This window comes from Cheilinus undulatus, linkage group 24 (assembly GCF_018320785.1).
Source record: "Cheilinus undulatus linkage group 24, ASM1832078v1, whole genome shotgun sequence".
Classification (NCBI taxonomy): Eukaryota; Metazoa; Chordata; class Actinopteri; order Labriformes; family Labridae; genus Cheilinus; species Cheilinus undulatus.
The window spans coordinates 10,868,627-10,894,871 of record NC_054888.1 but is presented as its reverse complement, the minus strand read 5'-3'; the positions used below and the strand labels follow the sequence as shown (position 1 = coordinate 10,894,871).

Sequence of the window (26,245 nt, the reverse complement as noted above, 5' to 3'; positions counted from 1 at the left end):
GTATTAAATCTTTTTGAGGTCTAAACAGGACATGTTATCCCTCAACCACTGAGAGTGGATGGGCAGGGCAGCGTCCCTCCATCTTAGTAATACTGCACGCCTGGCCAGTAGAGAGGCAAAGGACAAACAGCGGATTCTGGCTGGGGTCAGGTGTATGTCATCATCTCCAGTCGTACCAGAGGGTTGGGCTTCAGAGTTACACTAAGAATTTTTGATAAGGTTTGAAAAACCACCCTCCAAAATGTTTTGAGACTGGGACACGTCCAGAACATGTGGATAAGGGTAGCCTCACTTCTTTACATTTATCACAGTAATCACAGAGCTTGAAGGTACCGCTTTGTCCACAAGGGGGTGCATAAATCAACAAACCAGGAAATCCTTATAGAAGCTTTAAACCATCATGGGGGACAATACCAGGGCTTCTCTCTGTTTATGGTCTGCGGGTGCTGAAGAACTCCACTTTTTTCCTGTCTCTCTGAATGTCTGTGAAGGTAAAATCAAAGAGAGTGTGACATTAATGAAGTGTATATGCATCAATAAAAGTATATGTCATAAAAGCATTCAGCCCATATCACCTGCTGTCTTCTCCACTCACATATTCATTTGTTTATGGCATTTAGGAGAGCTGCTTACCTTTCAAACAGATGAAATGGAGATGCTCGCAACATGGGACATCCCTCCAGTGGAAGGGGTCTCTGGTGTCCATGGCACCACATGGACTGGTGACTTTCCAGGAAGACATTTTCTCCCAGTAGGTGAAGTTCTCTAACGCACCAGTCATCCAAAACCAGGTGTCAGCCATCAGATACCTGAAAATGGAGCAAAGACATTTGAAAGCTGCTTTTGTTCAGCTCTACGTGTAGAAAAGGGGTCACAAATTTTAAGCAGCAGCTTCTCCTGTGTTGAATTGACACTTTGTCACACACCTGAGCTTATTAACTGTGACTTATGTTTGATTATTATTGCTCCTTTAATGGCCTGTTGTTAACACAGCAGATGGTTATTTGCCAGTGTAGTGCAGTTATAAATGAGTCTGATATCAAGCTAATGAGAGGGAATTATTTTCAGGATTGCACAAACACAGGATGTTTAATTGTAGACTAGAAATAAGGGGATACAGGAATAAATGTAGTCCTGTAGTTGATGACTTGATCTCCTAGTGTAGACTTTCAGCTACTGATAAAAGTGTTTATGCATCTAAGGCGCATACAAGAACAGAGGGAGTTTTCTATCTGTACTTTACATAAATTTACATGTAATAATAATAATAATATACAAAGGCAACTGATTATGGATGTTCACTCTCTTAAGTACTCAGCTGATCTGATTCTGCTACAACCAGTGGTTTCAGTATGGACGCTGCAACCCTCCTCCACCCCAGCTACCTCCATTCAGTTAATCAGTATCTAGTCCAGATCCTCACAGGACTCCTGCTCATCTCATCCTGCATACCTCAGTCTCCTCCTCAAAGCTACCTCACTGGTTCTTGGTTTGCCTCACTACACTTTAAAGCAGTGGTTCTCAACTGGTGGGTCGGGGCCCAAAAGTGGGTCGCTGAGCTGTCTCCAATGGGTCGCGGATGTGACTGGAACAAAAATGTTCAAAGACTCTATCAACCGCTTTAATTTTTTATTTATTTATTTATTTATTTGTGTGTGTTTGACAAAATTGTTTCAGGTTTGTTCAGGAATTTTCATCGTCAGCATATCCAGAATCTATGAGCAATTTTCCCTGTGAACTGTTTTGGGAAACTTAAAAATTTCCCCTAAAAAGTTTCAGGGTTTTGCATCGATTTTAGGTGGGGTTTTTTTTGGGCGAAGGTTTCTAGAAACTGTAAGTCACTGATCATCAACTGCCGGCCCGAGGGCCATATCAGGCCCCCCAAAGCTTCCTGTCCAGCCCCCAGAAGATCATTTAACTCAGAAAAGAAGGAAAAGAAAATGGCTTTAAATGTCTGTAGCTGTTAAATCCACCCCAAAAACAATTATTATTGAAATAGTTTTAGAATGACTTAATAACTGATCTGTTTTATTTTCCCAGAAATTCCCTTGTCAGCCATTATTAGTAAATAGTTTAAATAAATGGGTTAAGACTAACAGAAATGTTGCTAAAATGGCCAGATAAAGTGGCGAAAAGAGGTTAGAGAGTGGCGAAATTGGTTGTAAAATGGCACAAACTGACAACAATTGGCAGAAGTGGTGAAAAGATGTTAAATTGTGGCAAAAATTGGTAAAAGAGGAAAAAAGGTGCAAAAGCATTCAAAATGGGTTATAAGTGGCAAAAATGGATAAAAAGTGGCACAAATGGATAAGAGATTGGCACAAAGGGGATAAAGCATACAAAAAAGTGGTTTAAAAGGGGTCAAAGAATGGAAAAAATGGGTTTAAAAAAAGCAAAACGGGACAAAAAGTATCAAAAATGGGTTCAAAGTGGCAAAAATTGGTTAAAGGTGGCAAAACTTATTAAAATGTGTTAAGAGTGGCAAAAAATGTTGCAGAAATGGTCAAATGAAGTAGTGGAAAGGGGTTAAAAAGTGTCAAAAATGAGTTCATATTGTTGCGAAATTATTACTGGGGAGGACCCATTCTCTGGGATTTTCAGGGGTCCGGCTAATTCTGTGGGCTGATGTTCTCTGGGACTCAAAGAACAAGAACTTTTTGGTATATTCAACAGTAATATTAGGACTTTGTCCCGAACCTTTCAGGAGTCCTTTCCAGGAAAATTTCAGGAATTTTCAATGGATTAAGAATTTGTCCCAGAAATTTTGGGGAACCTTCTTTAAAACTTTTACCCGGAAACATATTTAAATCAGAATTTTGGTTGCACTTGCACATTAAAGAGTTGGTGGTGGGTCCTGCGAAAAGACCAGTTATGAACCACTGCCTTTAAGTGCATGAAGTCATCACGATGGCGTCTAATCACCAATGACTTCGCACATTTCTCTTCCATGAAATTTGTAAAATAAATTATTGTTAAACTCATATTAAGTCTCTTCTGATTAAAATGCATAGATGTAGTGAGCAAACTAAAAACAGCGGTAACAGAGGTTTTGATGTCCTTTATCTCTAACCACTTTCAAGCTACAGCCTGTTGAAATCTTGATAACAAAATTGAATATTTTCTTGAAAAAAACTGTGGCGCCTCCAGGGTTAAAAGAGGTCAAAGAATGGGAAAAAATGGGTTTAAAAAGGCAAAACAGTGCAAAAAGTATCAAAAATGTGTTAAGAGTGGCAAAAAATGTTGCAGAAATGGTTGAATGAAGTAGTGAAAAGGGGTTAAAAAGTGTCAAAATGAGTTCATATTGGTGCTAAATCATTACTGTTAAACTCATATTAAGTCTCTTCTGATTGAAATGCATAGACGTAGTGAGCAAACTAAAAAACAGAGGTAACAGAGGTTTTGATGTCCGTATAATATAGATATATGGATGATGCCCCCTGTTGTCCACACAAGGAAGTGCTCTTCTCTACAGCTGGATAGAAACCTGATAGAAACTACCTGTAGCCATGGGGTAGAGGATCATTTATTCTCTATTCAGTCATTTGGAGAATAACCAGAACAAAAATGGGACCCATACGCATGTCTAGAAACTCATGAAGAAGTTGGCCTGCTTAAGTGTAGCATGTTTATAGAAACACTTAAGAGATGTAGAACGGCTGAATGAGCTAAGCTAAGATAAGATAAGCTGCTGTGCATAATAACATCTTTTCTTCGTCAAATTGAGCTGTTACCTTCGCAGACCCAACCAAAGCTCTCTGGTGAGCGGGAAAGTGACATTTTTCAACGCATTTTCCACCTCCCTCTGCTCAGCCTCACTGCGAATGCTCAGCAGGTCCCAGTAGTAGTCTCTGCAGTAAAACAGGGCGTCGGACCAGCACAGCTTCTTCTCCACCACTGCTACACTTCTGCCCATCACCACAGCGCTGAATGACGGCGAGGGAGCAGCTATTTCTGTAAAATGTGAGCTCAGTTGATCTCATTGGCAGCAAAGATCTGAGAAGTTTTTGGTTGAATTTTAAAGCTCTGGTTCACTGACCTCCATAAGCTTCCAGCTCACAGATTGACAACACATTTCTTGGGTTTGAGTTATCCAGCTTTACGTTGATCACTCGACCGATCATTCCCTCACAGTTGAAGGTTTGGGTATGTCCAGCTGGGATGGAAGAGATGATGGTACATCTGTGAAAAAAAAAAAAAAAACTGGAAAAATTGGATTGGAATTGGATTTGAAAGTGAAAGATCGTCTAGTGTACATATGTAGAGTAACCTTGGGTTGTCGTTGCCATTATTCTCGATGGAATTTCCAATAAGAATCTCAGCATTATTGATCCTCTGTGCTTCTGCATTCCTGTTGGTGATCTTGATTTCTGTGAAGCGGTACACCGCTGGCAGGAGCAAACTCCACCAGGGTTTTGGTTGAAAAAGTGTATGTGAGCAGGATCCAGCAAAATGGTATGGGTTTCGATCCCCGTCGATTGCAGCTGAAGCCACGGCGACACTATGCGTTGATGACTGAGATGCTGTTCCAAGAAGCGCCACATTTGGCAAAGAGGTAGCTTGGTGGTGAGAGAAACACAGATGGTGATCTCCAGTTCTGTTTACAACGAGCTCCATTATCATCAATATCATTGATAGATCATCTTAAAGCTACATGGTCTTCAGACCATGCTGTTAGCTAGTTTGCTAAATATTTTCAAGGCTAAAATCCAGCTGGTCAGTTAGAGGGTGTTATCTTCGAGGCACTGTAACTACACCAAGGGGTGCCACAAGGTTCCCCCAAATGGGTCCTCTTTTATTCAGAATCTATACTGACTGCCTTGGATGGAATATTCCTTATACTTGTTGTCATTGTATGCTGATGATACTGTTATTTACTGCTGGGAAACTATGCCAGCACTAGCTGTCCATTAAACACTGAAAAAAATGACTGAAAACATATTTGAGCCTCTGAATGAAACAGAAATAAGCTGAACAAAGCTCTGTTCTGTCAGTGTGAACACAGCACTGAGAACACCGAACCAAGAGGGAGGTAAAGTTTCTTTAGTAAGTCAGTACTATCTATCAGCTTGATCTTACCTGAGATGCCACAGAGGAGCCATAACTGGAGGACAATAACTTTAAAATGGAGAAAAGTAGAAAAATCAACCAAAGACCTTATTAACATACATTTGAAGACAGATGCAAACTTATAAGAAGTAACAGTAGTAGGGTTAGGGTTATTGTCAGTCCACTCTCAACCTGCTGACACTGACGTGCATGTCCTCTGCTACCAAAGAAAAAGAAAAAAACAAAGACATGTAACAAAGTTGATTTAGGAGCTTCTGATGCACTTCCAAGGACTGAGTTGAAGAATTGATGAAAAGCGGCACATTGTGAAGGCTGAGGTACAAGACAAACCGTCTCACAGCTACATTAACACTGTGAACTGTGGACTAAAAAGAATAAAAATTGAACCGGCTCTTTGGTTCAAAACAAAATGGACGGTGGGAAAGGCTGCTTGAAATGTAAACAACTTTAGATATCGGAGTTGGAATCAGCTGTGTATACTGTTAGCAGTGACAGCAAAAAGCTTACTTTTCTTAAGATAATCCTTTTAAAGTGAGTAAATATATCTTACAAATTAGCTGCACACAGAGCTGCTAGTGGCCTGCTATACTCATTATCATTCAACTTGCAACCAGAAAGTTCTGGATTTGATTCTCCTACAAACACATAATGATGCGACTTTGGACAGAACCCCAACATACTCCCAATGCTGAATGGTGATGAATACCACTAAGAACTTTTATTCAACTTTTCATCCTCCTAATTTTTAACCTTTTTTTTTTTTTTTTTTTGGCAACTTTTTGCAACTTTTTGCAAATTTGGCTACTTTTTTTATAGCTTTGTTTTTATCCCTTAGGTGTATTTTTGCCACTTTTAACCCATTTTGCAGTTTTTTTTAACCTGCTTTTGCTACTTCTTCTTTATACTGTTTCCATTTTTGTGGCTTTCTGTTGATTTTTGGACACTTTTTTTTTCCACATTTTACCCATTTTCGCTGCTCTGTGTGCATTTTTGCCACTCTAAACCCATTTCTGCTGCTCTAACCCATTTTGCTGCATTTCACCTGTTTTTGCCACTGCTTTTTTAAAAATTTCAACCATTATTTTATGTCACTGCCTTGCCACTTTCAACAAATTCTTGATGTCTTTTGCCATTGTTTTTCAACTTTCAACCCATTATTTATGTTTGTTTACACTGCTTTGCCACTTTTAACCCATTTGGATGTTTTCTTGCCACTATTTTGCAACATTTAAACCATTTTTATGTTTTTTGCCATTATTTTGCAACTTTCAACCCATTATCTTTTGTTGCCAGTGTTTTGCAACTTATAAACCATACTTGATGTTTTTCTGCCACTGTGATTCCACTTTCAATCCATTATTTATATTTTTTGACACTGCTTTGCCACTTTAAACCCGTTGTGTTTTTCCCCACTGTTTTGCCATTTTTTACCCTTTTTTTTGCCATTATTTTACAACATTTAACCCATTCTTAATGTGTATTTGCCACTGGTTTCAACCAACAATTTATGTTTTTACACACTGCTTTGCAACTTTAAAACCATCTTTGATGGCTCTGCCACTGTTTTGCAAATTTTAACCCATTTTTAATGGTTTTTTTTTTTTTGTGGCTATTGTTTTTCCATTTCTAACCCATTTTTGGTGTTTTTTTGGCCACTGTTTTACAACTTTTAACTCTTTTTTTTTTTCAATATATATATATTTTATTTTCCTTTAACAAATGAACAAACAATACCCCCCCAACCCTGGCAGAAAGATACAAATACATACATACAGTAAACACAAACATGAAAATAACCATAAATTGAATATTGAGAGAAAAAATATAAATAAATAAATAATGACAATAATAATAATAATAAAATAAAATGACAATACAATTATAAAATTATAAAAAAAGACCTTAGCAGTGTACAGAATAAAAAATTGAATCATGCGGTACCGTGGTTTTCCAAGAAAACCATATATATGGACCCCATAAATAGACACATTTCTTGTCCTTCTTTTTCACAATATATGTAAGTCTTTCCAAGGCATGATTAGCAGCTGGTCCTTTTATTTTGTTGTTTGTATTAACTTTTATTTTGTTTGCCTGATTTCTTTTTTTTTTCTTTTTCTTTTTTTTTTTTTACAGTTTTTGAGTACATTTCAGTACTTTCATTTTCATTTAATAACATTAAAGCTGACTGTTTATTTTATATCCAGAAATATTTCCAAAGGTCTCAATTAAGTTCTCTAAATGGGGAATACTGTCTTTCAAATTTGTCAAAAAAAATCATTACATCATCTGCATACAATGATAGACAATGTTCTTCACCACTGATAGTCACACCCGAGATACCACTATGAGCCCTTATGGCCATAACCAAGGGTTCCATAGCCAATACAAATAGTAAGGGTGAAAGTGGACACCCCTGTCTGGTTGATCGTTGAAGAAATGAAACACTGCTGTTAGTCAGTATTTGAGCAGCTGGGCCAGTGTCCAAAAGTTTTATCCATTTTAGGAAGTTCACACCAAATTCAAAATGTTGGAGCACATTAAAAAGACAGCCCCATTCAATTCTATTAAAAGCTAACGTGCATCCAAGGAAAGCATGGCTGTATCTTTACAGCTATATTTTTCTTGCAGTATATTCAAAACACAGCAAATATTATGAAATCCCTGTCTATTTTTAACAAAACTATTTTGGTTGGTAGCAACAAGTTGTGGGAGATATGTTTCCAATCTACTGGCCAAAACTTTGTGCAATATTTTTGTATCACATCCCATCAAACTGATAGGTCTGAAGGAAGAGCAGTCATTAGGGGGTTTATTAGGTTTGTGAATTAAGGTTATCAATGCAAGCCTCAAGGAGGGAGGAACTATTTCTTTAGTCAAGGATTCCTCATACATGGCCCAGAGTGGCGCCAAAAGTGTTCCAGAGAATGTTTTATAAACTTCTACAGGAAAACCATCCAGACCTGATGTTTTTCCAGTCTGCATGTTTCGAATGGCCTCTGCTAATTCTTCTAATGTTGGACAACAGTCCAATTCTTGCTGCTCACTTTCCGACAGAGTCTGGAATTTTAAATGGTCCAAAAAAGAGTTTTGACTTTCTGCATCATCTACACATTCTGACGCATACAGAGCCTCACAGAAATCTCTAAAGCAGTTATTGCTCTTTACTGGATCTGAGGTCAGACCTTCTGCAGGTGTTAAAATACTATTAATCGCCCTGTCAGACTGCTTTTTCTTAAGTCGCCAGGCCAACAGTTTACCACATTTTTCACCTTGATCATAGTATGACTGTTTAAGCCACATTAAACTCTTTGCAACCTTATCCAGTGACAACTTATTATCCTGAACTCTCTTTATATGTAGATCCTTTACTTTCAGTTGGTTATAGTCATTGTATAATTCTTGTTCTAAGAGCCTAATTTCATTTTCCAGTGTTTCTAATTCCAAGCGCCGTTGTTTCTTTTTATAATTTGTAAAACTAATAATTACCACCCTGATATATGCCCACCTCACACACCTATCAGTCTGGTCTGAATTAATTTCAAAATATATATCGATATGTTCTTCAACAAGTTTTGTCAATTCTGAGCCCTGTATGAGTTCAACTAGGAATCTCCATCTCCTTGTGTTGCTGATAACTACATCTACATGCAAATCTAAAGATACTGCCGCATGATGAAGATGCTGTCATACCAGCATTTATTTATTTTAGGCAAAAGTTTGCAGGAGACCCAATAATAATCAATACGTGAATGAGATCCATATGTACTTGAGTAACATGAGTATTCAATTCTATCTAGGTGTAATTCCCTCCAAATTGCAACCAAATTCAAATCTTTACATGATTGTAGCAATATCTTTTTTGTCTGGGCATGAGTGGAGTCAACCTTAGTAGAGTAATCTTTTTCTGGTTCTAAAGTGCAATTAAAATCACCCCCTTTAATACATGTACCTGGAAGAGTGGACGGAGTGAGGAAGAGGTCTTGAAAGAACGTTGGATTATCGTTGTTTGGCCCATAGATACAAACCAAATTTACCTTAAATTAGTCTATATTTTGTTGGACAACAATATATCTTCCAAATTGGTCACGGATCACATTAGTTCTTTGAAACATTATAGATTTATGTATAAGTATGAGCACTCCTCTAGCATGGTTATTACACATGCACAAAATTGTTGGTACCCCTCTGTTAATGAAAGAAAAACCCACAATGGTCACAGAAATAACTTGAATCTGACAAAAGTGGTCATGAATAAAAGTTCATTGAAATTAACCAATGAAAGTCAGACATTGCGTTTGAACTGTGGTTCAGCAGAATTATTTTAAAAAACAAACTCATGAAACAGGCCTGGACAAAAATGATGGTACTCCTAGAAAAGATTGAAAATGATGTGACCATAGGGACATGTTCAACCAAGGTGTGTCTTCTAATTAGCATCACGGGTGTCTACAAACTTGTAATCAGTCAGTCGGCCTATTTAAAGGGTGACAAGTAGTCACTGTGCTGTTTGGTGACATGGTGTTTACCACACTAAACATGGACCAGAGGAAGAGAAGGAGAGAGATGTCTCAGGAGATTAGAAAGAAAATTATAGACAAGCATGTTAAAGGTGAAGGTTATAAGACCATCTCCAAGCAGCTTGATGTTCCTGTGACTACAGTTGCACATATTATTCAGACATTTAAGATCCAGGGGACTGTAGCCAACCTCCCTGGACGTGGCCACAGGAGGAAAATTGATGACAAATCAGAGAGACGGATAATACGAATGGTAACAAAAAAGCCCAGAACAACCTCCAAAGACATTAAAGGTGAACTCCAAGGTCAAGGTACATCAGTGTCAGATCGTACCATCCATCGTTGTTTGAGCCAAAGTGGACTTCATGGGAGACGACCAAGGAGGACACCACTGTTGAAAACAAATCATAAAAAAGCGAGACTGGAATTTGCCAAACTGCATGTTGACAAGCCACAAAGCTTCTGGGAGAATGTCCTATGGACAGACGAGACAAAACTGGAACTTTTTGGCAAGGCACATCAGCTCTATGTTCACAGACGCAAAAATGAAGCATACCAAGAAAAGAACACTGTCCCTACTGTGAAACATGGAGGAGGCTCTGTTATGTTCTGGGGCTGCTTTGCTGCATCTGGCACAGGGTGTCTTGAATCTGTGCAGGGTACAATGAAATCTCAAGACTATCGAGGTATTCTAGAGAGAAATGTGCTGCCCAGTGTCAGAAAGCTTGGTCTCAGTTGCAGGTCATGGGTCTTGCAAAAGGATAATAACCCAAAACACACAGCTAAAAACACCCAAGAATGGCTAAGAGCAAAACATTGGACTATTCTGAAGTGGCCTTCTATGAGCCCTGATCTAAATCCTATTGAACGTCTGTGGAAGGAGCTTAAACATGCCGTCTGGATTAGGCACCCTTCAAACCTGAGACAACTGGAACAGTTTGCTCATGAGGAGTGGGCCAAAATACCTGCTGAGAGGTGCAGAAGTCTCATTGAAAGTTTCAGAAATCGTTTGATTGCAGTGATTGCCTCAAAAGGTTGTGCAACAAAATATTAAGTTAAGGGTACCATCATTTTTGTCCAGGCCTGTTTCATGAGTTTGTTTTTTTAAAATAATTCTGTTGAACCACAATCCAAAAACAATGTCTAAATTTCATAGCTTAATTTTCAATGAATTTTTATTTATTATCACTTTTGTCAGATTCAAGTTATTTCTGTGACCATTGTGGGTTTTTCTTTCATTAACAGAGGGGTACCAACAAATTTGTCCACGTGTGTAGATGAAGCACAAACAACCTGACCTGGCCATCTTTTCTGTATTCTGTCAGTTTCCATATCTCTTAAATGTGTTTCTTGTAAAAAAAAAAAAAAAAAAAAAAAATCATATGGGACTTAAGTAGTTTAACTCATTGAGTGCCAGCCCTTTTATAAGATGGAAAGTGGCTTGTGCCAGCGTTTTGGCTATTCTGAGTCATCTTTCAAGACCCACAGAATATTTTGCACTGTGACTCTGAAAACACCAAATAGCTCAAATGAAAGAAGAAACTTTCTATTTCATCATGGAAAAAAGACGTTTGTTTGCACCTTGTTCTGTTCTTGATTTATCTTAAGTTGAATAGAGGCTAGTTTCACCAAGAAGAGCACTTTTTCCTCTAGAAAGCTGAGAAAAATGCATTTTTGTAAAAGAGAGTCTGTCTAGCAAAACAGTGATTTGAATGTTATAATTTTGCCTTCAATGACATAAAAAACATCTGAAAACTGTATTACAAATGTTATTTTATTGTAAAATAAATAACAATGCTTCCAGTCACTGTCATTCACACTCTGGAACTGGATGGCCTCCACAGGACCCTCCTATACGCCCATGTCTTCTCCTGCTTGCGTGTCCCCTGGCACTGCCTATAAATTATAGAAGTAATATAATATAAAATATGATTTATATATATAATATATAATCTACTATATAGAATTTTTTTGTTCTTACCTCTTTTTCTGTCAACAGACGGTGTTGTAGAACTTCATGTGGCTTGCTCTTCTCTCAAGTCTGCTTCTGAAATCACAGAGCAGGTGCACATTAGTGATGGTTTCATTCGATAAATTTGGCTGAATAATCAGTGGGTTTCTAACGTTAACTTACCTCCATCGCTCTGGGACAGAGAACAAGATCCACTCCGCTCACTCGGCAGCCATTCCTCAGAGTCTGGATCGGAAAAGTCCGTCTCTGAAGTGTCGTGGCTGTATGCATCCAGCTGGCAAGAGGCTGCCTTTTTCCTCTGACCCACGGGGTAAACCTCGCGGCATTCTTTAGCCTCTTGGCCGGCATAAGCAGATGAATGACCGCTGATCCCTGGATTCGCTGTCGTTAAGTTCAGTGTCGGTTTCAGTGAGTAAGTGATTTCTCAGGCAAAAGTTTAAAGTTTCTTCAAGTGTCTATTTTAGAACTTTTTGCTTCGATTACCTCCGATCACTCTGCTCTTTGACCCCAGGGTCTCCACCTCTTATCTCTGTGGTTTTGATCTACCGTCCCTGCCATGTTCCGACCACAGACATCCGACTACGTATCCCAGAAGCCCCAAAATTACTCACAGGGAGCGTGAGAGTGCCCCCTTGTGCCAGCCGCTGAAAAAACACTTTGATGTATATATACGTCAATGGCACTCAATGAGTTAATTCTGTGTAAAACTTGTGTAATGTTAATGTCTGATAATAACTTAATATTATCAATAAACCTCACAGAAGAATAGGGCACAACCGCTTATGCGGATTGGTTATTTAATAACCAATAAAATATTGTAATTATTAATTACTTAAGACCTTTAATTAATTCACAAGAACATTAACTGTAAATCTATCTCATTTATAAAGTAGTGAGTCCTTGTAACAGTGACTCCGTCTCTCATAGCTTAATAAAATTGATTTCCCGAACCACAACTGTATTTTGAAGATTTATTATCATATCACAAAATAACAGACATAAATCACGGGTTATATGAAGATAATGTGAATGAATGCACAGAACATGACTAAATATGATAAGAAAGAAAGGATGCTAACTTAGTTTGGTGAAGAGAGGATTATGTAGAAAAAGGAACTGACGGTGTCAAATTTGGAGTGTAAATTTGGGAGAACAGCTAAGTTCTGAATTAAGTTCTGATTCTTTTGAGCTTGGAAACATCTGCACCAGTGGAGAGTAGATTGAATCCTACTTTGCTTGCTGATTGAGAGGGACGACGAGGAGAGGGCCCGTCTGGAGGGGGAGCGCCCTGGGTGCCGAAGATCCGGACTCTGGGCCAGAACGAACCGAGTTCTGGGTCGGTCGTTGTGCCGGGTCGGCCGGTGGTTTTGTAACAGCGCCGCGTGGGTCACTCCAGAGACAGCCGTAGGATGTTTCCTCTCGTCCACAGGCTCTGGGATGGTCTCTCGTTCAAAAAGAAACAACCTAAATCATCCAGTCAATGCCAAATGAATATCTCAAAACATCGACATCACGTGACTGTGGCTCACAGTGATGGAGTGATGGACGTGCAGAAAAAGGAAAAAAACGAAAACTCTGCTTTACAAAAAGTTAGTGCAAAGGCTATAAACATTTAAGAAAAATTAGTGCTGGAAAAAGGTTTCAAGAGCCAGGTCAGCTGACTGGATCTGGCCCAAACTTGGAGGAAAAAAATGAGCCTAGGAGGCCGAAGAAGAACTCAACAGAGCCTTCTCAGGAACATCTTCAATTGAATTGCACTGAACCGTCGCCCAGGACCGAACTGTAACTGTAGAACTATAGCTCTGCTGGCACAGTGGCGATGTCAGCCATGTTGCTCATGTCGGCTTGTACCGGTGAAGGACAGGTCTTCTTATTCGTGGCCGTTTTGCGGGCTCGTGTAAAAATGTCGCACTCCTTCGTTGACCGAGATGTTGACATAATCAAAACAGGATGGAAACCTCAAGTATTGCGCCACAGTCCAAGAAATAAAACATTATTTATGCACGGCTGGCTAGATCTCCTCACTTATGCTGCTATCTTGTTTGGGTCATGTGACCACCTCTCTTTAACCCATTTTTAATGTTCTGTGCCACTGTTTTGCAATTTTTAACCTATTTTGGATGTTTTTGCCACTGTTTTGCAACTTTTAACCCATATTTGATTTTTTTTGCCACTTTCCACCCATTATTGCCACTTTTTCCCTTTTTTTTCTACTTTTAACCCATTTTTACTGCTTTTCAGCCATTTTTGCCACTGCTTTTTTTAGACTATCAACCCATATTTAATGTCACTGTCATGCCACTTTTGTGTCCTGTTTTGCACTTTTCACCCATTTTTGCCTCATTTTTCTACTGTATTTCTGGCATCTTGACATTTGTGCACATCGTGGCTTGTTTTTGAAGTCTGCCATTACTTTTCTTATCATGTAGTTCAGTGTGCCCATCCTTATTGTTAACATCACCAACAAATGTCCCTTTTGTTTTAAGAAAAGGGGTTAAACTGTGAAAAGCCTGTTTTGTACCCCAGCATAAATAAATAAAATCAGTTTTGTTGCTTTGATAAGAGTGGTTATTACTGAGTATTAGTGGTTATTAGACTGAGTAAAATCATTTGTACAGATGCATGTCCTCTTAGGGCTTCCATAGAATTTGTTCTATTGTTGTGAATTCATCATCTACACTGTGTGACATTTTATAAATTCAAAACAGGACAACTATATAAATAAAGAACTGAAGAAACAGGCTTACGACTTACAACTTACCAAAACAGAAGCTGTGACACGATAAGAGATGTGTGAGAAGTTTGCATTTTAAAGCTAATAGGCACATTTGTGCATTTATCATCAGACACAATGTCCAATCAACAGTCTTAAATACTAAAACTCCTGAATCAAACTGGAATGAAATTATAACATGCAAAAAAAGGAAATACTTTTAAAAAGAGGAGTGATAGTCTTTTAAGTTTCCTAAATATATGAAGATTATACTCACGGTAAATTTTCATCAAGGACATCATGCATCTGATCACCTCGTCTGTTCAAAACACAAGTGGGACGTAATGATTATAAGAATCCCCAGATCATTTGCCTACCCAAATTTTCCGCCCTTAGAGTTGCTATGACAGTCAGTCACTACTTCCTCCTCCCTTTTGAATAGCAGTCAAGCAAAACTTCTTTCACTTAACATGTACACAAACATAACCATGGTCAGGATGATGGAGGACACATGAAGAGAAAATAAGTTCCTACTCATGAAGACGCACATGGCTCATGTATGACATCATTGAGGTGGTTAAAACTAAAGCATCAACAGGGCTATAAAAAGGGTTGGCTGGGCCCCTGATAAAACCCAGGGAATAGGCCCCTGACAAAGCCAGAGAATGGGCCCCTGACAAAGCCACAGAATGGACCCTCTACAAAGCTAGAGAATGGGCCCTTGACAAAGCCAGAGAATGGGCCCCTGATAAATCCAGAGAATGGGCCCCTGACAAAGCCACAGAATGAACCCTCTACAAACCCAGAGAATGGGCCTCTGATAAACCCAGAGAATGGGCCCCTGATAAACCCAGAGAATGGGCCCCTGATAAACCCAGAGAATGGGCCCCTGATAAACCCAGAGAATGGGCCCCTGACAAAGCCACAGAATGGACCCTCTACAAACCCAGAGAATGGGCCCCTGATAAACCCAGAGAATGGGCCCCTGATAAACCCAAAGAATGGGCCCCTGACAAAGCCACAGAATGGGCCCTCCTAAGATGTGGTTCATTGATGATATCATTGGGTGAGTTGGCTAGCATCCTGGCTAACAGTTCCATCATTTTAGACCAGTATGTTTTGTTGTTTTGTTGTATTTATTGATTTATTCATTTTGGCCACTTTTAACCAATTTTTATTGTTTTGCCACTTTACACCAATACTAGCCTTTTTATTTAACACTTAAACCCATTTTTGAGAGGTTTTTTTGTTCATTTTGGCCACTTTTAACCCATTTTTGATGTGTTTTGTTTCACTATTTAGCCATTTTTAACCCATTTTTGATGGTGTTTTTTTCCTGTTTTGCAACTTTTAACCCATTTTTAATGTTTTTTCCCCTACTTTTTTGCCAATTTAACCATTTTTTTAATGTTTTTTTTCCACAGTTTTCCCATTTTTGATGGGTTTTGTTTCCACTGTTTTGCCACTTTTAACCCATTTTTGATTGGTTTTGTTGCCATGGTTTTACCACTTTAACTCATTTTTGATGCTTTGTTTTTTTGCCACTTTGTTGCCACTTTTTACTCATTTTTATGTGTTACTCAAGGGTTTTGCCACTTCTTGTTCATTTTTGATGTGTTTTGACACTGTTTTGACACTTTAACACATTTCTGATGTTTTATTGCCACTATTTCGCTTCTTTTTATTTATTTTTTTGACTTTGCTCATGAATATTTTATTGGTTTTATAACAATAAGAAATTCACAAAAACTTCAACATATAAATAAAAAAGCCTATAAAGATCCCTGCCCATTCCCCTAACCCTCTATAGACCCCATCACCGTTTATAAACCAAGACCACTCTACTAAATATTAAGTCCAAGAGATTGAACCACACAGTACATCAAACAATGCTGGAAGTCAGGTTGCTTATTATGACATCAAAGGAAAAAAACAAGAGATCATCTCTGAGATAAAATACAATACAGATGAAGAAAAGACTAAGCAGAAAGGTGCCAGAAAAAAGTACTTCAAATCAGGAAATGTATGAAATGATGAATGTTTTCACAAAAAATCAATGTATAAGAAGAGATAAGCAACAAGAAGGAGAGTGATACTACTAAATTGATGGGAGATTTTGAATGTGATCCAGAAAAGGTTACCCTTTCAAATTTTGTATTGTCACCAGTCATCGAGTTGTAAATCTTTCTGAGGTCTAAACAGGACATGATATCCCTCAACCACTGAGAGTGGATGCGCAGGGTAGCGTCCCTCTTAGTCATACTGCACGCCTGGCCAAGATTTTGGCTGGGGTCAGGTGTACGTCATCATCTCCAGTCGTGCCAAAGAGGGCTACCAGAGGGTTGGGCTTCAGAGTTACATTAAGAATTTTTGATAAGGTTTGAAAAACCTCCCTCCAAAATGTTTTGAGACTGGGACACGTCCAGAACATGTGGATAAGGGTAGCCTCACTTCTTTTACATTTATCACAGCGGGGGTTGACCTCAAGGTAAAAATGAGAAAGTCTGGATTTAGATATATGGGCTCTGTGCAAGACTTTAAACTGCAGGAGGGAGTGGTGGGCACAGAAAGATGATGAATTTATAAGTCTTTGTATAGATTCCCACACCATATCAGATAACTGCAGATTTAGGTCCTGTTCCCAAGCTGCTTTAATTCTGTCCAGGGGAGCATTTCTTATACCAGTCAACTTATTATACACTATTGAAATTAGACTCTTGTGTGCTGGATGTAGGTCAAGAACCTCGTCCACAATGTAAATGTCAGGCGCAATAGGAAAGTTTTGTCACCTGGAGTGAATGAAATGTTTGACTTGTAAATAACTAAAGAAGAAATCGGCTGTGAAATAAAGACCAAAATGTCATCCGCGTAAAGGGACACTTTGTGTTCCACTCCATTCCTCTGGGTATCAGAAATATCTGGACAACTACGCAGAGCTATAGCTAGAGGCTCTAAGGCTAGATCAAAAAGGAGTGGGCTCAGGGGACACCCTTGCCGGGTTCCTTGTTGGAGATCCAATGGTTGTGACTTTTGAGAATTTGTTAGGACAGAGAAAGTAGGATTAAAATACAGTAGTTGTATCCAGTTAATAAAGCATGATCCAAAACCAAATTTTCCCAAAATTCTAAACAAGTATGCCCACTCCACTCCACTGGGTACATTGTCATCGCAGGGGGAGTTTAAAATATTACACAGACGGCTTAAATGTAAATAGGGCTGACGATTTTTAACAAATCCGGTTTGATCTTCAGATATAATTGATGGAAGAATCTTTTCAAGTCTACAAGCCAGAACTTGGGACAAAATTTTGAAATCCGTATTTAACAGAGAGACAGGTCTGTATGAAGATCACTCTGTTGGATCCTTGTCTTTTTGTTGCAATGAGAGTAATACGTGCTTCATAGAAAGATGATGGAGGAAAGAAAAAAGATATCTGCTCCTCCATAAATTTAATAAAATCATTATCTGACAGTAATGTTGAATTAAAACACTAGCTTCGATTCATTTTTGGAAGGCCAGGGAGGTCCAGGAACAAAACGACGGGGGCATGGTTGGAAATAATAATGCTCTGATACTCACAGGTTTGAACATGTGGTAGAAGTTGATTATCAATCAGAAAATAATCAATTCTTGAGAATATGTGGTATTTGAAAGAAATGAATAGTCTCTCCCATTTGGGTGGGGATAGCGCCAAACGTCTGATATTGCATAATCAAATAGAAAAGAGTTAATAAGAGCGACTGATCTGTCAGACTACAGGGGTTAGAGGAAGACCTATCCAGCACAGGGTCCAACCAACAGTTGAAATCCCCCCCTAAAATAAGAGAGTGTATTAAGATCAGGTAAGGATGAGAAAAAAATGATTGAAGAAACCAGCGTCATCTACGTTTGGAGCGTAAACATTTGCAAGTGTTAGAATTTGCGCTGTTCTTTGATTGGCAGGACAAAGAGAGCATTAGTTCGGCTTAAATGGTCATTGACCCAAAGTTTTATTAAGGATTAAATATAAAGTTTATAAAATGTCACAAATATGACCCATCTGTGTGTCCCAGTGAGCTCTCCGAGCAGAGAGCTCCTGACCCCCGATAAGCGTGTCTTTTTATCTTCAGGGGAGGATCCTCCTCCACTTCCTGACAAGGAGGAGTCCTGTGAATCACGCCACTTCCCAGTCCAGTGTGGCCTCCTCAGTGTGTAACAAAGAGTGGTCTCACTAACGTTAACCTTAGCTGTCATCATCACTGTATACAAAAGAACCACTCACTTGAAACTCTAATCTTAGCAGAAAAAAATATTAACTCTATCTAAAAGTACAATGTGTCATCTTGTAATATATCACACAAGCATTATCTTTGTGTTATATAGTTTTCCTGACACAGTGACATACCGACCGTTTGTGTCTGAAATTACATTGTGGTGTTTAAAGGGAACATTCTGGTCAGTAAGGATTGATACCCCTCTGGCCTTGGCCTGGAAAGTGGAATGGAAGTGCTGCCCCGCCCACCGGGACATAACACAGGAACTATCAGATCCTTGAATGTGTGTTTCTTGTAAAAAAGTAATTGCTGTTTTAAATTGTTTGATGTGAGCAAGCACTCTCCTTCTTTTGACAGGATGATTTAAACCAGCTTAAAAAGTTTTACATGTTAACCATTTTTCTTAAGAAGTATAATCACAGAGCTTAGAGGTACCGCTTTGTCCACAAGGGGATGCATAAATCAACAAACCAGGAAATCTTTACAGGGGCTTTAAGTCATTATGGGGGACAATAGTAGGGGACCTGGGCTTCTCTCTGTTTATGGTCTGCGGGTGCTGAAGAACTCCACTTTTTTCCTGTCTTTCTGAATGTCTGTGAAGGCAAAACATAGGAAAGTGTGACATTAATGAAGTGTAAATGCATCAATAAAAGTATTTGTCATAAAAGCATTCAGCCCATATCACCTGCTGTCTTCTCCACTCACATATTCATTTGTTTATGGTGTTTAGGAGAGCTGCTTACCTTTCAAACAGATGAAATGGAGATGCTCGCAACATGGGACATCCCTCCAGTGGAAGGGGTCTCTGGTGTCCATGGCACCACATGGACTGGTGACTTTCCAGGAAGACATTTTCTCCCAGTAGGTGAAGTTCTCTAACGCACCAGTCATCCAAAACCAAGTGTCAGCCATCAGATACCTGAAAATGGAGCAAAGACATTTGAAAGCTGCTTTTGTTCAGCTCTACGTGTAGAAAAGGGGTCACAAATTTTAAGCAGCAGCTTCTCCTGTGTTAATTTGACACTTTGTCACACACCTGAGCTTATTAACTGTGACTTATGTTTGATTAGGGCCCGAGCACCGACCTCGGTTGGCGAGGACCCTATTGAAACTGTAGCCATTATTATTATTATCTTGACTGCAAAATCGCTAATTTAAGGGCCTTATCATGCTCAAAAACTCACCAAACTTCACACAAAATTGTCCCCCAGGGGAAATAACAACCTTTTGGTGGAATTTCGTTAATCGATCAGGCAGTTGCCAGTGGGCGGGGCCAAAAGTGAGATAGGGCCGTGGGTAAAACCGTTATGCATCAAAATTGGTACACATATGTATCATGATGAAACGAACAAAAAAATTACATTTTGACCATCCTCTAAAATGTACAGGAACCAAACTACAAACTGCTTTTGGTCAAATTTTGGCGTTTTCAGAAAAGCAAACATTTCGCATTTGACTCGTCCCAGGGGTTTTATTTAATGGACTCCAGACTTTTTTTTGCATAAACTAGACCACCTGGAGATCAAAAGGTATCAAAAGCTTAAGTTTTCATCATGGGGCGGGGTCATAACAGGGGCCTGATTTTACACTATTTTGGTGTGTTTTTCACAGTAAAAATGACACATTAACGCCTTATAACTTTTTAGTGCTTATGTCAGTCATCACCAAACTTCACATGGATAATCAAACATTGGTCCTGAATACAACCATGCATCAATATCATCACTTTGCCACAGCGCCCCCTTCTGCCAGGTGAAGGTTTACACCATTAATTTTTCACATCTGTTTCATGGGTTGCCACAAAAAAAAATTCACCTAAAATACATCGTTCATCCGAGGCCTATGATTTTGCTCTGCACATGGATCATCATCAGAGCTACAAAAAAGCCTCTTGGACCCATGCCAAAATCCCAACAGGAAGCCCTACAGCCCCACCCCAGTTTCAAAATAAGTGAATTTTTTTGACAGTTAAACACTGAAAACTGATGTAACTTTGGTGGAAATCATTCTATGGTCTTCAGAATGTTATGGCAACACATCAGTATCACACTGAACACGCCCACATGAAAACAGCTACTCATGGCGCCCCCTACTGCCAACAGGAAGTGATGCAAATGGGTCATTTCTGCATTTGTCTTAATGTGTTGAACCTATTATGCTCTGATTTTTCACATAAGTCCTCAATATCTGTCCCTACATTGACATGTTTTATTAACACCCCAGACACCCCAGTGGCCATGGCGGCCATTTTGATCCTTCGCCACTGGACAGGAAGTGGGTCATTTCTGTTTTATTCTTACTGTTTTTAACCTATAATGCTCTGGTTATGAACTGAATTCCTCATTATCTTTCCCAACATCTACTTATTTCATTCCTGGATGACCCAGTGGCCATGGCGGCCATTTTGATCCTTTGCCTCAGACAGGAAATGGATCATTTCTGTATTTTGCTTCCTGTTTTGAACCTATCATCCTCTGATTTTCACCTGAACTCATCAATATCTGTCCTAATATTGATATGATTCATTAACCAGATGCCCCAGTGGCCATGACAGCCATTTTGACCCTTTGCCATGACACAGAAGTGTAACTCTCATATGAAACACCAGACTGCCGTCAAATTTCACATGTATGATCAGCTCCTGCCTCTCTACAAATTTCAGTGTTCATTTCATGGATTTGTTGTAGCGTCCCCTACTGTAACATGCCATTACCACCTCCAAAATATAAATTCCAATCTTTTTTCAATTTTACATGATATAATGTAGTCCTGTAGTTGATGACTTGATCTCCTAGTGTAGACTTTCAGCTACTGATAAAAATGTTTATGCAACTAAGGCACATACAAGAACAGAGGGAGTTTTCTATCTGTACTTTACATAAATATACATGTTATAATAATATACAAAGGCAGCTGATTGAAGTACTCAGCTGATTCAATTCTGCCAAAACCAGTCATTTCAGTATAGAAGCTGCAACCCTCCTCCACCCCAGCTACCTCCATTCAGTTAATCAGCATCTAGTCCAGATCCTCACAGGACTCCTGCTCATCTCATCCTCAGTCTCTTCCTCAAAGCTACCTCACTGGTTCTTGGTTTGCTTCACTACATCTTAAAACAGTGGTTCTCAACTGGTGGGTCAGGGCCCAAAAGTGGGTCATGGAGCTGTCTCTAGTAGGTTGCGAATGTGTGTTTGGAACAAACATTTTCAAAGACTGTGAACTGCTTTAATTTTTAAATTTTAATTTTTGTGTTTGACAGAATTGTTTCAGGTTTGTTCAGGGGTTTTCATCGTCAGCATATCCAGAATGGATGAGGAATTTTTTCTGTAAACTGTTCTGGGAAACTAAATAATTTCCCCTAAAAAGTTTCAGGATTTTGCTTCCTGTCCAGCCCCCAGAAGATCATTAAACAGAAAAGAAGATGGCTTTAAATGTCTGCAGCTGTTAAATCCACCCAAAAATAATTGATATTGAAAAAGTTTTAGGATGATTTAATAATTGATCTGTTTTTTTTTCCCAGAAAATCCTTTTTCAGCCATTATTAGTAAGTATTTTTTAGAAATGGGTTAAGACTAGCAGAAATGTTGCTAATATGGCCAGATAAAGTGGTGAAAAGAGGTTAGAGAGTGGCAAAATTGGTTGTAAGATGGCACAAACTGACAAAAATTGGCAGGAGAAGTGGTGAAAAGATGTTAAATTGTGGCAAAAATTGGTAAAAGAGAAAAAAAGGTGAAAAAGCATCTACAATGGGTTATAAGTGGCAAAAATGGTGCAAAAAAGTGGCAAAAATAGATGAAAAGTGGCGAAAAAGGATAAAAGATTGGTCCAAAGGGGATAAAAGGGGTCAAAGAATGGAAAAAAAATAGGTTAAAAAAGGCAAAATGGGGCAAAAAAGTATCAAAAATGGGTTCAAAGTGGCAAAAATATCAAAAAGAGTCTGGCAAAGTAGTGAAAAGGGGTTAACGTGGCAAAAATTGGTTTAAAGGTGGCAAAAGTTATCAAAATGTATCAAGAGTGTCAACAAATGTTGCAGAAATGGTTGAATGAAGTAGTGAAAAGGGGTTAAAAGTGTCAAAAATGAGTTCATATTGGTGCTGAATCATTACTGGGGAGGACCCATTCTCTGGGATTTTCAGGGGTCCGGCTAATTCTGTGGGCTGATGTTCTCTGGGGCTCAAAGAACAAGAACTTTTTGGAATATTCAACAGTAATATTAGGACTTTGTCCAGAACCTTTCAGCAGTCCTTTCCAGGAAAATTTCAGGAATCTTCACTGGATAAAAATTTGTCCCAGAAATTTTGGGAACCTTCTTTAAAACTTTTACCCGGAAACGTATTTAAATCAGAATTTTGGTTGCATTTGCGCATTAAAGAGTTGGTGGTGGGTCCTGAGAAAAGACCAGTTATGAACCACTGCCTTTAAGTACATGAAGTCATCACGATGGCGTCTAATCACCAATGACTTAGCACATTTCTCTTCCATGAAATTTGTAAAATAAATTATTGTTAAACCCATATTAAGTCTCTTCTGATTGAAATGCACAGACGTAGTGAGCAAACTAAAAAGACAGAGGTAATAGAGGTTTTGATGTCCATATAATACAGATATATGGATGATGCCCCCTGTTGTTCACACAAGGAAGTGCTCTTCTCTACAGCTGGATAGAAACCTGATAGAAACTACCTGTAGCCATGGGGTAGAGGATCATTTATTGTCCATTCAGTCATTTGGAGAATAACCAGAACAAAAAGGGGACCCATACGCATGTCTAGAAATTCATGAAGAAGTTGGCCTGCTTAAGTGTAGCATGTTTATAGAAATATAGAAGAGATGTATGAACGGCTGAATGAGCTAAGCTAAGCTAAGATAAGATAAGCTAAGATAAGCCACTGTGCATAACAACATCCCTTCTTCATCAAATTGAGCTGTTACCTTCGCAGACCCAACCAAAGCTCTCTGGTGAGCGGGAAAGTGACATTTTTCAACGCATTTTCCACCTCCCTCTGCTCAGCCTCACTGCGAATGCTCAGCAGGTCCCAGTAGTAGTCTCTGCAGTAAAACAGGGCGTCAGACCAGCACAGCTTCTTCTCCACCACTGCTACACTTCTGCCCATCACCACAGCGCTGAATGACGGCGAGGGAGCAGCTATTTCTGTAAAATGTGAGCTCAGTTGATCTCATTGGCTGCAAAGATCCAAGGAGTTTTTGTTTGAATTCAAAAGCTCTGGTTCACTGACCTCCATAAGCTTCCAGCTCACAGATTGACAACACACTTCCTGGGTCTGTGTTTTCCAGCTTTACGTTGATCACTCGACCGATCATTCCCTCACAGTTGAAGGTTTGGGTATGTCCAGCTGGGATGGAAGAGATGATGGTACATCTGCGAAAAAAAAAAAAAAGGAAAAATTGGATTGGAATTGGATTTTGAATTCAGCTAAGAGAAAGATCGTCCAGTGTACATGTGTAGAGTGACCTTGGGTTGTCGTTGCCATTATTCTCGATGAAATTTCCAATAAGAATCTCAGCATTATTGATCCTCTGTGCTTCTGCATTCCTGTTGGTGATCTTAATTTCTGTGATCCGGTACACCGCCGGCAGGAGCAAACTCCACCAGGGTTTTGGTTGAAAACCTGTATGTGAGCAGGATCCAGCAAAATGGTACGGGTTTCGATTCCCGTCGATTGCAGCTGAAGCCACGGCGACACTATGCGTTGATGACTGAGATGCTGTTCCAAGAAGCGCCACATTTGGCAAAGAGGTAGCTTGGTGGTGAGAGAAACACAGATGGTGATCTCCAGTTCTGTTTACAACGAGCTCCATTATCATCAATATCATTGATAGATCATCTTAAAGCTACAAGGTCTTCAGACCATGCTGTTAGCTAGTTTGCTACATATTTTCAAAGCTAAAATCCAGGCTGTTCAGTAAGAGGGTGTTATCTCTGAGGCACTGCAAATACACCAAGGGGTGCCACAAGGTTCCCTAATGGGTCCTCTTATATTTACAATCTATACTGGCCACCTTGGATTGAATATCCCTTATACTTGTTGTCATTGTATGCTGATGATAGTGTTATTTACTGCTGGGAAACTATGCCAGCACTAGCTGTCCATTAAACACTGGAAAAAATGAATGAAAACATGTTAGATCTAATCTTACCTGAGATGCCACAGAGGAGCCATAACTGGAGGACAATAACTTTAAAATGGAGAAAAGTAGAAAAATCAACCAAAGACCTTATTAATAAACATTTGAAGACAGATGCAAACTTATTAGAAGTAGCAGTAGAAGGGTTAGGGTTATTGTCAGTCCACTCTCAACCTGCTGACAAATTGAAGTGTGCGTCCTCAGCTACTAAAGAAAAAAGGAAAGAAAAAAAAAAGCCATGTAACGTAAGGTAAGGTAATACTATTAAAGTGAGTGAATATATCTTATAAATCAAATACCATGACTGATGAACATCATTGGCATTCAAAACTACTGTAGTGCTGCTGATTTTACAACCCTAAAAAAACAAATCAGCTGCACACAGACCTGCCAGTGGCCTGCCATGTTGTCCATGGTGCACTGCTTAACAGTGCTGAATAAAATGGACTGCCATGACTGTGGATCAATAGGATCTTATTCAACTTACAACCAGAAAGTTCTGGATTTGATCCTCAGCTCCTACAACCACATGATGATGTGTCCTTGGACAAAACCCCAACATACTCCCAATGCTGAATGGTGAAGAATACCAGTAAGAACAACCATTTATAGCACTTTTTATCCCCGTCATTTAACCTATTTTTGCACCATTTTGCAAATTTTGCTCCTTTTCTTTTTTACTCCTTTTTTAATCTCTTTAGTGTCTTTTTTGCCATATTTTGTCTCTTTTAACCCATTTTGCTGCTTTTCACCTGTTTTTGCCACTTCTTTTTTAATACTTTTTCCATGTCTTGATTTTTTTTTTTTTTTTGGCTGCTTTTTGCAACTTGTTTTTTTCCCCCCACATTTTTGACGTTTTGTGCCACTATTTTGCAATTTTTAACCCATTTAATTTGTTTTATGACATTATTTTGATATTTTTAACCAATTTTTGGTGTTTTTTTGCCCATTTTTTCCACATTTAACCAAATTTTGCTGCTTTTAAACCATTTCACTACTTTTCATCCGTTATGCCACTGCGTTTTTTTAAACATTCAACCCATCTTCTCTGTCACTGCCTTGCCACTTTCAACACATTCTTGATGTCTTTTGCCACTGTTTTTCCACTTTGAACCCATTAATTATGTTTTTTGTCATTGCTTCGCCACTTTGAACCCATTCTGATGTACTTGGCGCTATTTTGCAAATTTGACCCATTTTTGATTTTTTTTTTTTACCATTGCTTTGCAATTTTTTTTTAACCCCGTTTGATTTTCTGGCATTCTGGCATTTGTGACTTTACTTTCACAATGGTGTAGTTCAGAGTGAAAGAGGTTATCTTTTTCCAACAGCATAATTAAATAAAATGGATGTTTTATTGCTTTAATAACAATGTTTATTATTTAGATGGAAAATAAAATATGGTTATCACAGCTTATCTTTACAGTGGACCTTGATTTGCTGACCCCCATGGGCCCCCAGATCAGCTGGGCCCCAGAAAGCTCTCCCCTTTTTCCCCCTTATGGGCGTCCTTAAGCATCGGGCAGCATTTCAGTATTTATAGAGAGAGTTTGAGCTTTACTCAGCTTGTAGGTGA

General features: G+C 38.9%; 1 protein-coding gene and 1 long non-coding RNA gene across 2 annotated transcripts; both read right to left on the bottom strand.

Annotated features, from left to right (window-relative positions):
* Positions 1 to 249: 249 nt before the first annotated feature.
* LOC121505987 lies at positions 250 to 3,839 on the bottom strand. Its single transcript, XR_005991595.1, has 3 exons — positions 3,732 to 3,839; positions 634 to 809; positions 250 to 483 (listed from the first exon to the last, which is right to left on the bottom strand). It is a non-coding gene; the product is annotated as an uncharacterized LOC121505987 (long non-coding RNA).
* A 12,261-nt stretch (positions 3,840 to 16,100) lies between these two features.
* Positions 16,101 to 25,330, bottom strand: LOC121506034 (secretory phospholipase A2 receptor-like). The gene is made up of 6 exons (XM_041781523.1): positions 24,682 to 25,330; positions 23,996 to 24,284; positions 23,760 to 23,902; positions 23,455 to 23,674; positions 19,266 to 19,441; positions 16,101 to 19,115 (listed from the first exon to the last, which is right to left on the bottom strand). Exons 3-6 carry the CDS (start codon positions 23,842 to 23,844, stop codon positions 19,063 to 19,065), a joined length of 534 nt encoding a protein of 177 aa, XP_041637457.1. The 5' UTR covers positions 23,845 to 23,902; positions 23,996 to 24,284; positions 24,682 to 25,330; the 3' UTR covers positions 16,101 to 19,062.
* Positions 25,331 to 26,245: the final 915 nt, after the last annotated feature.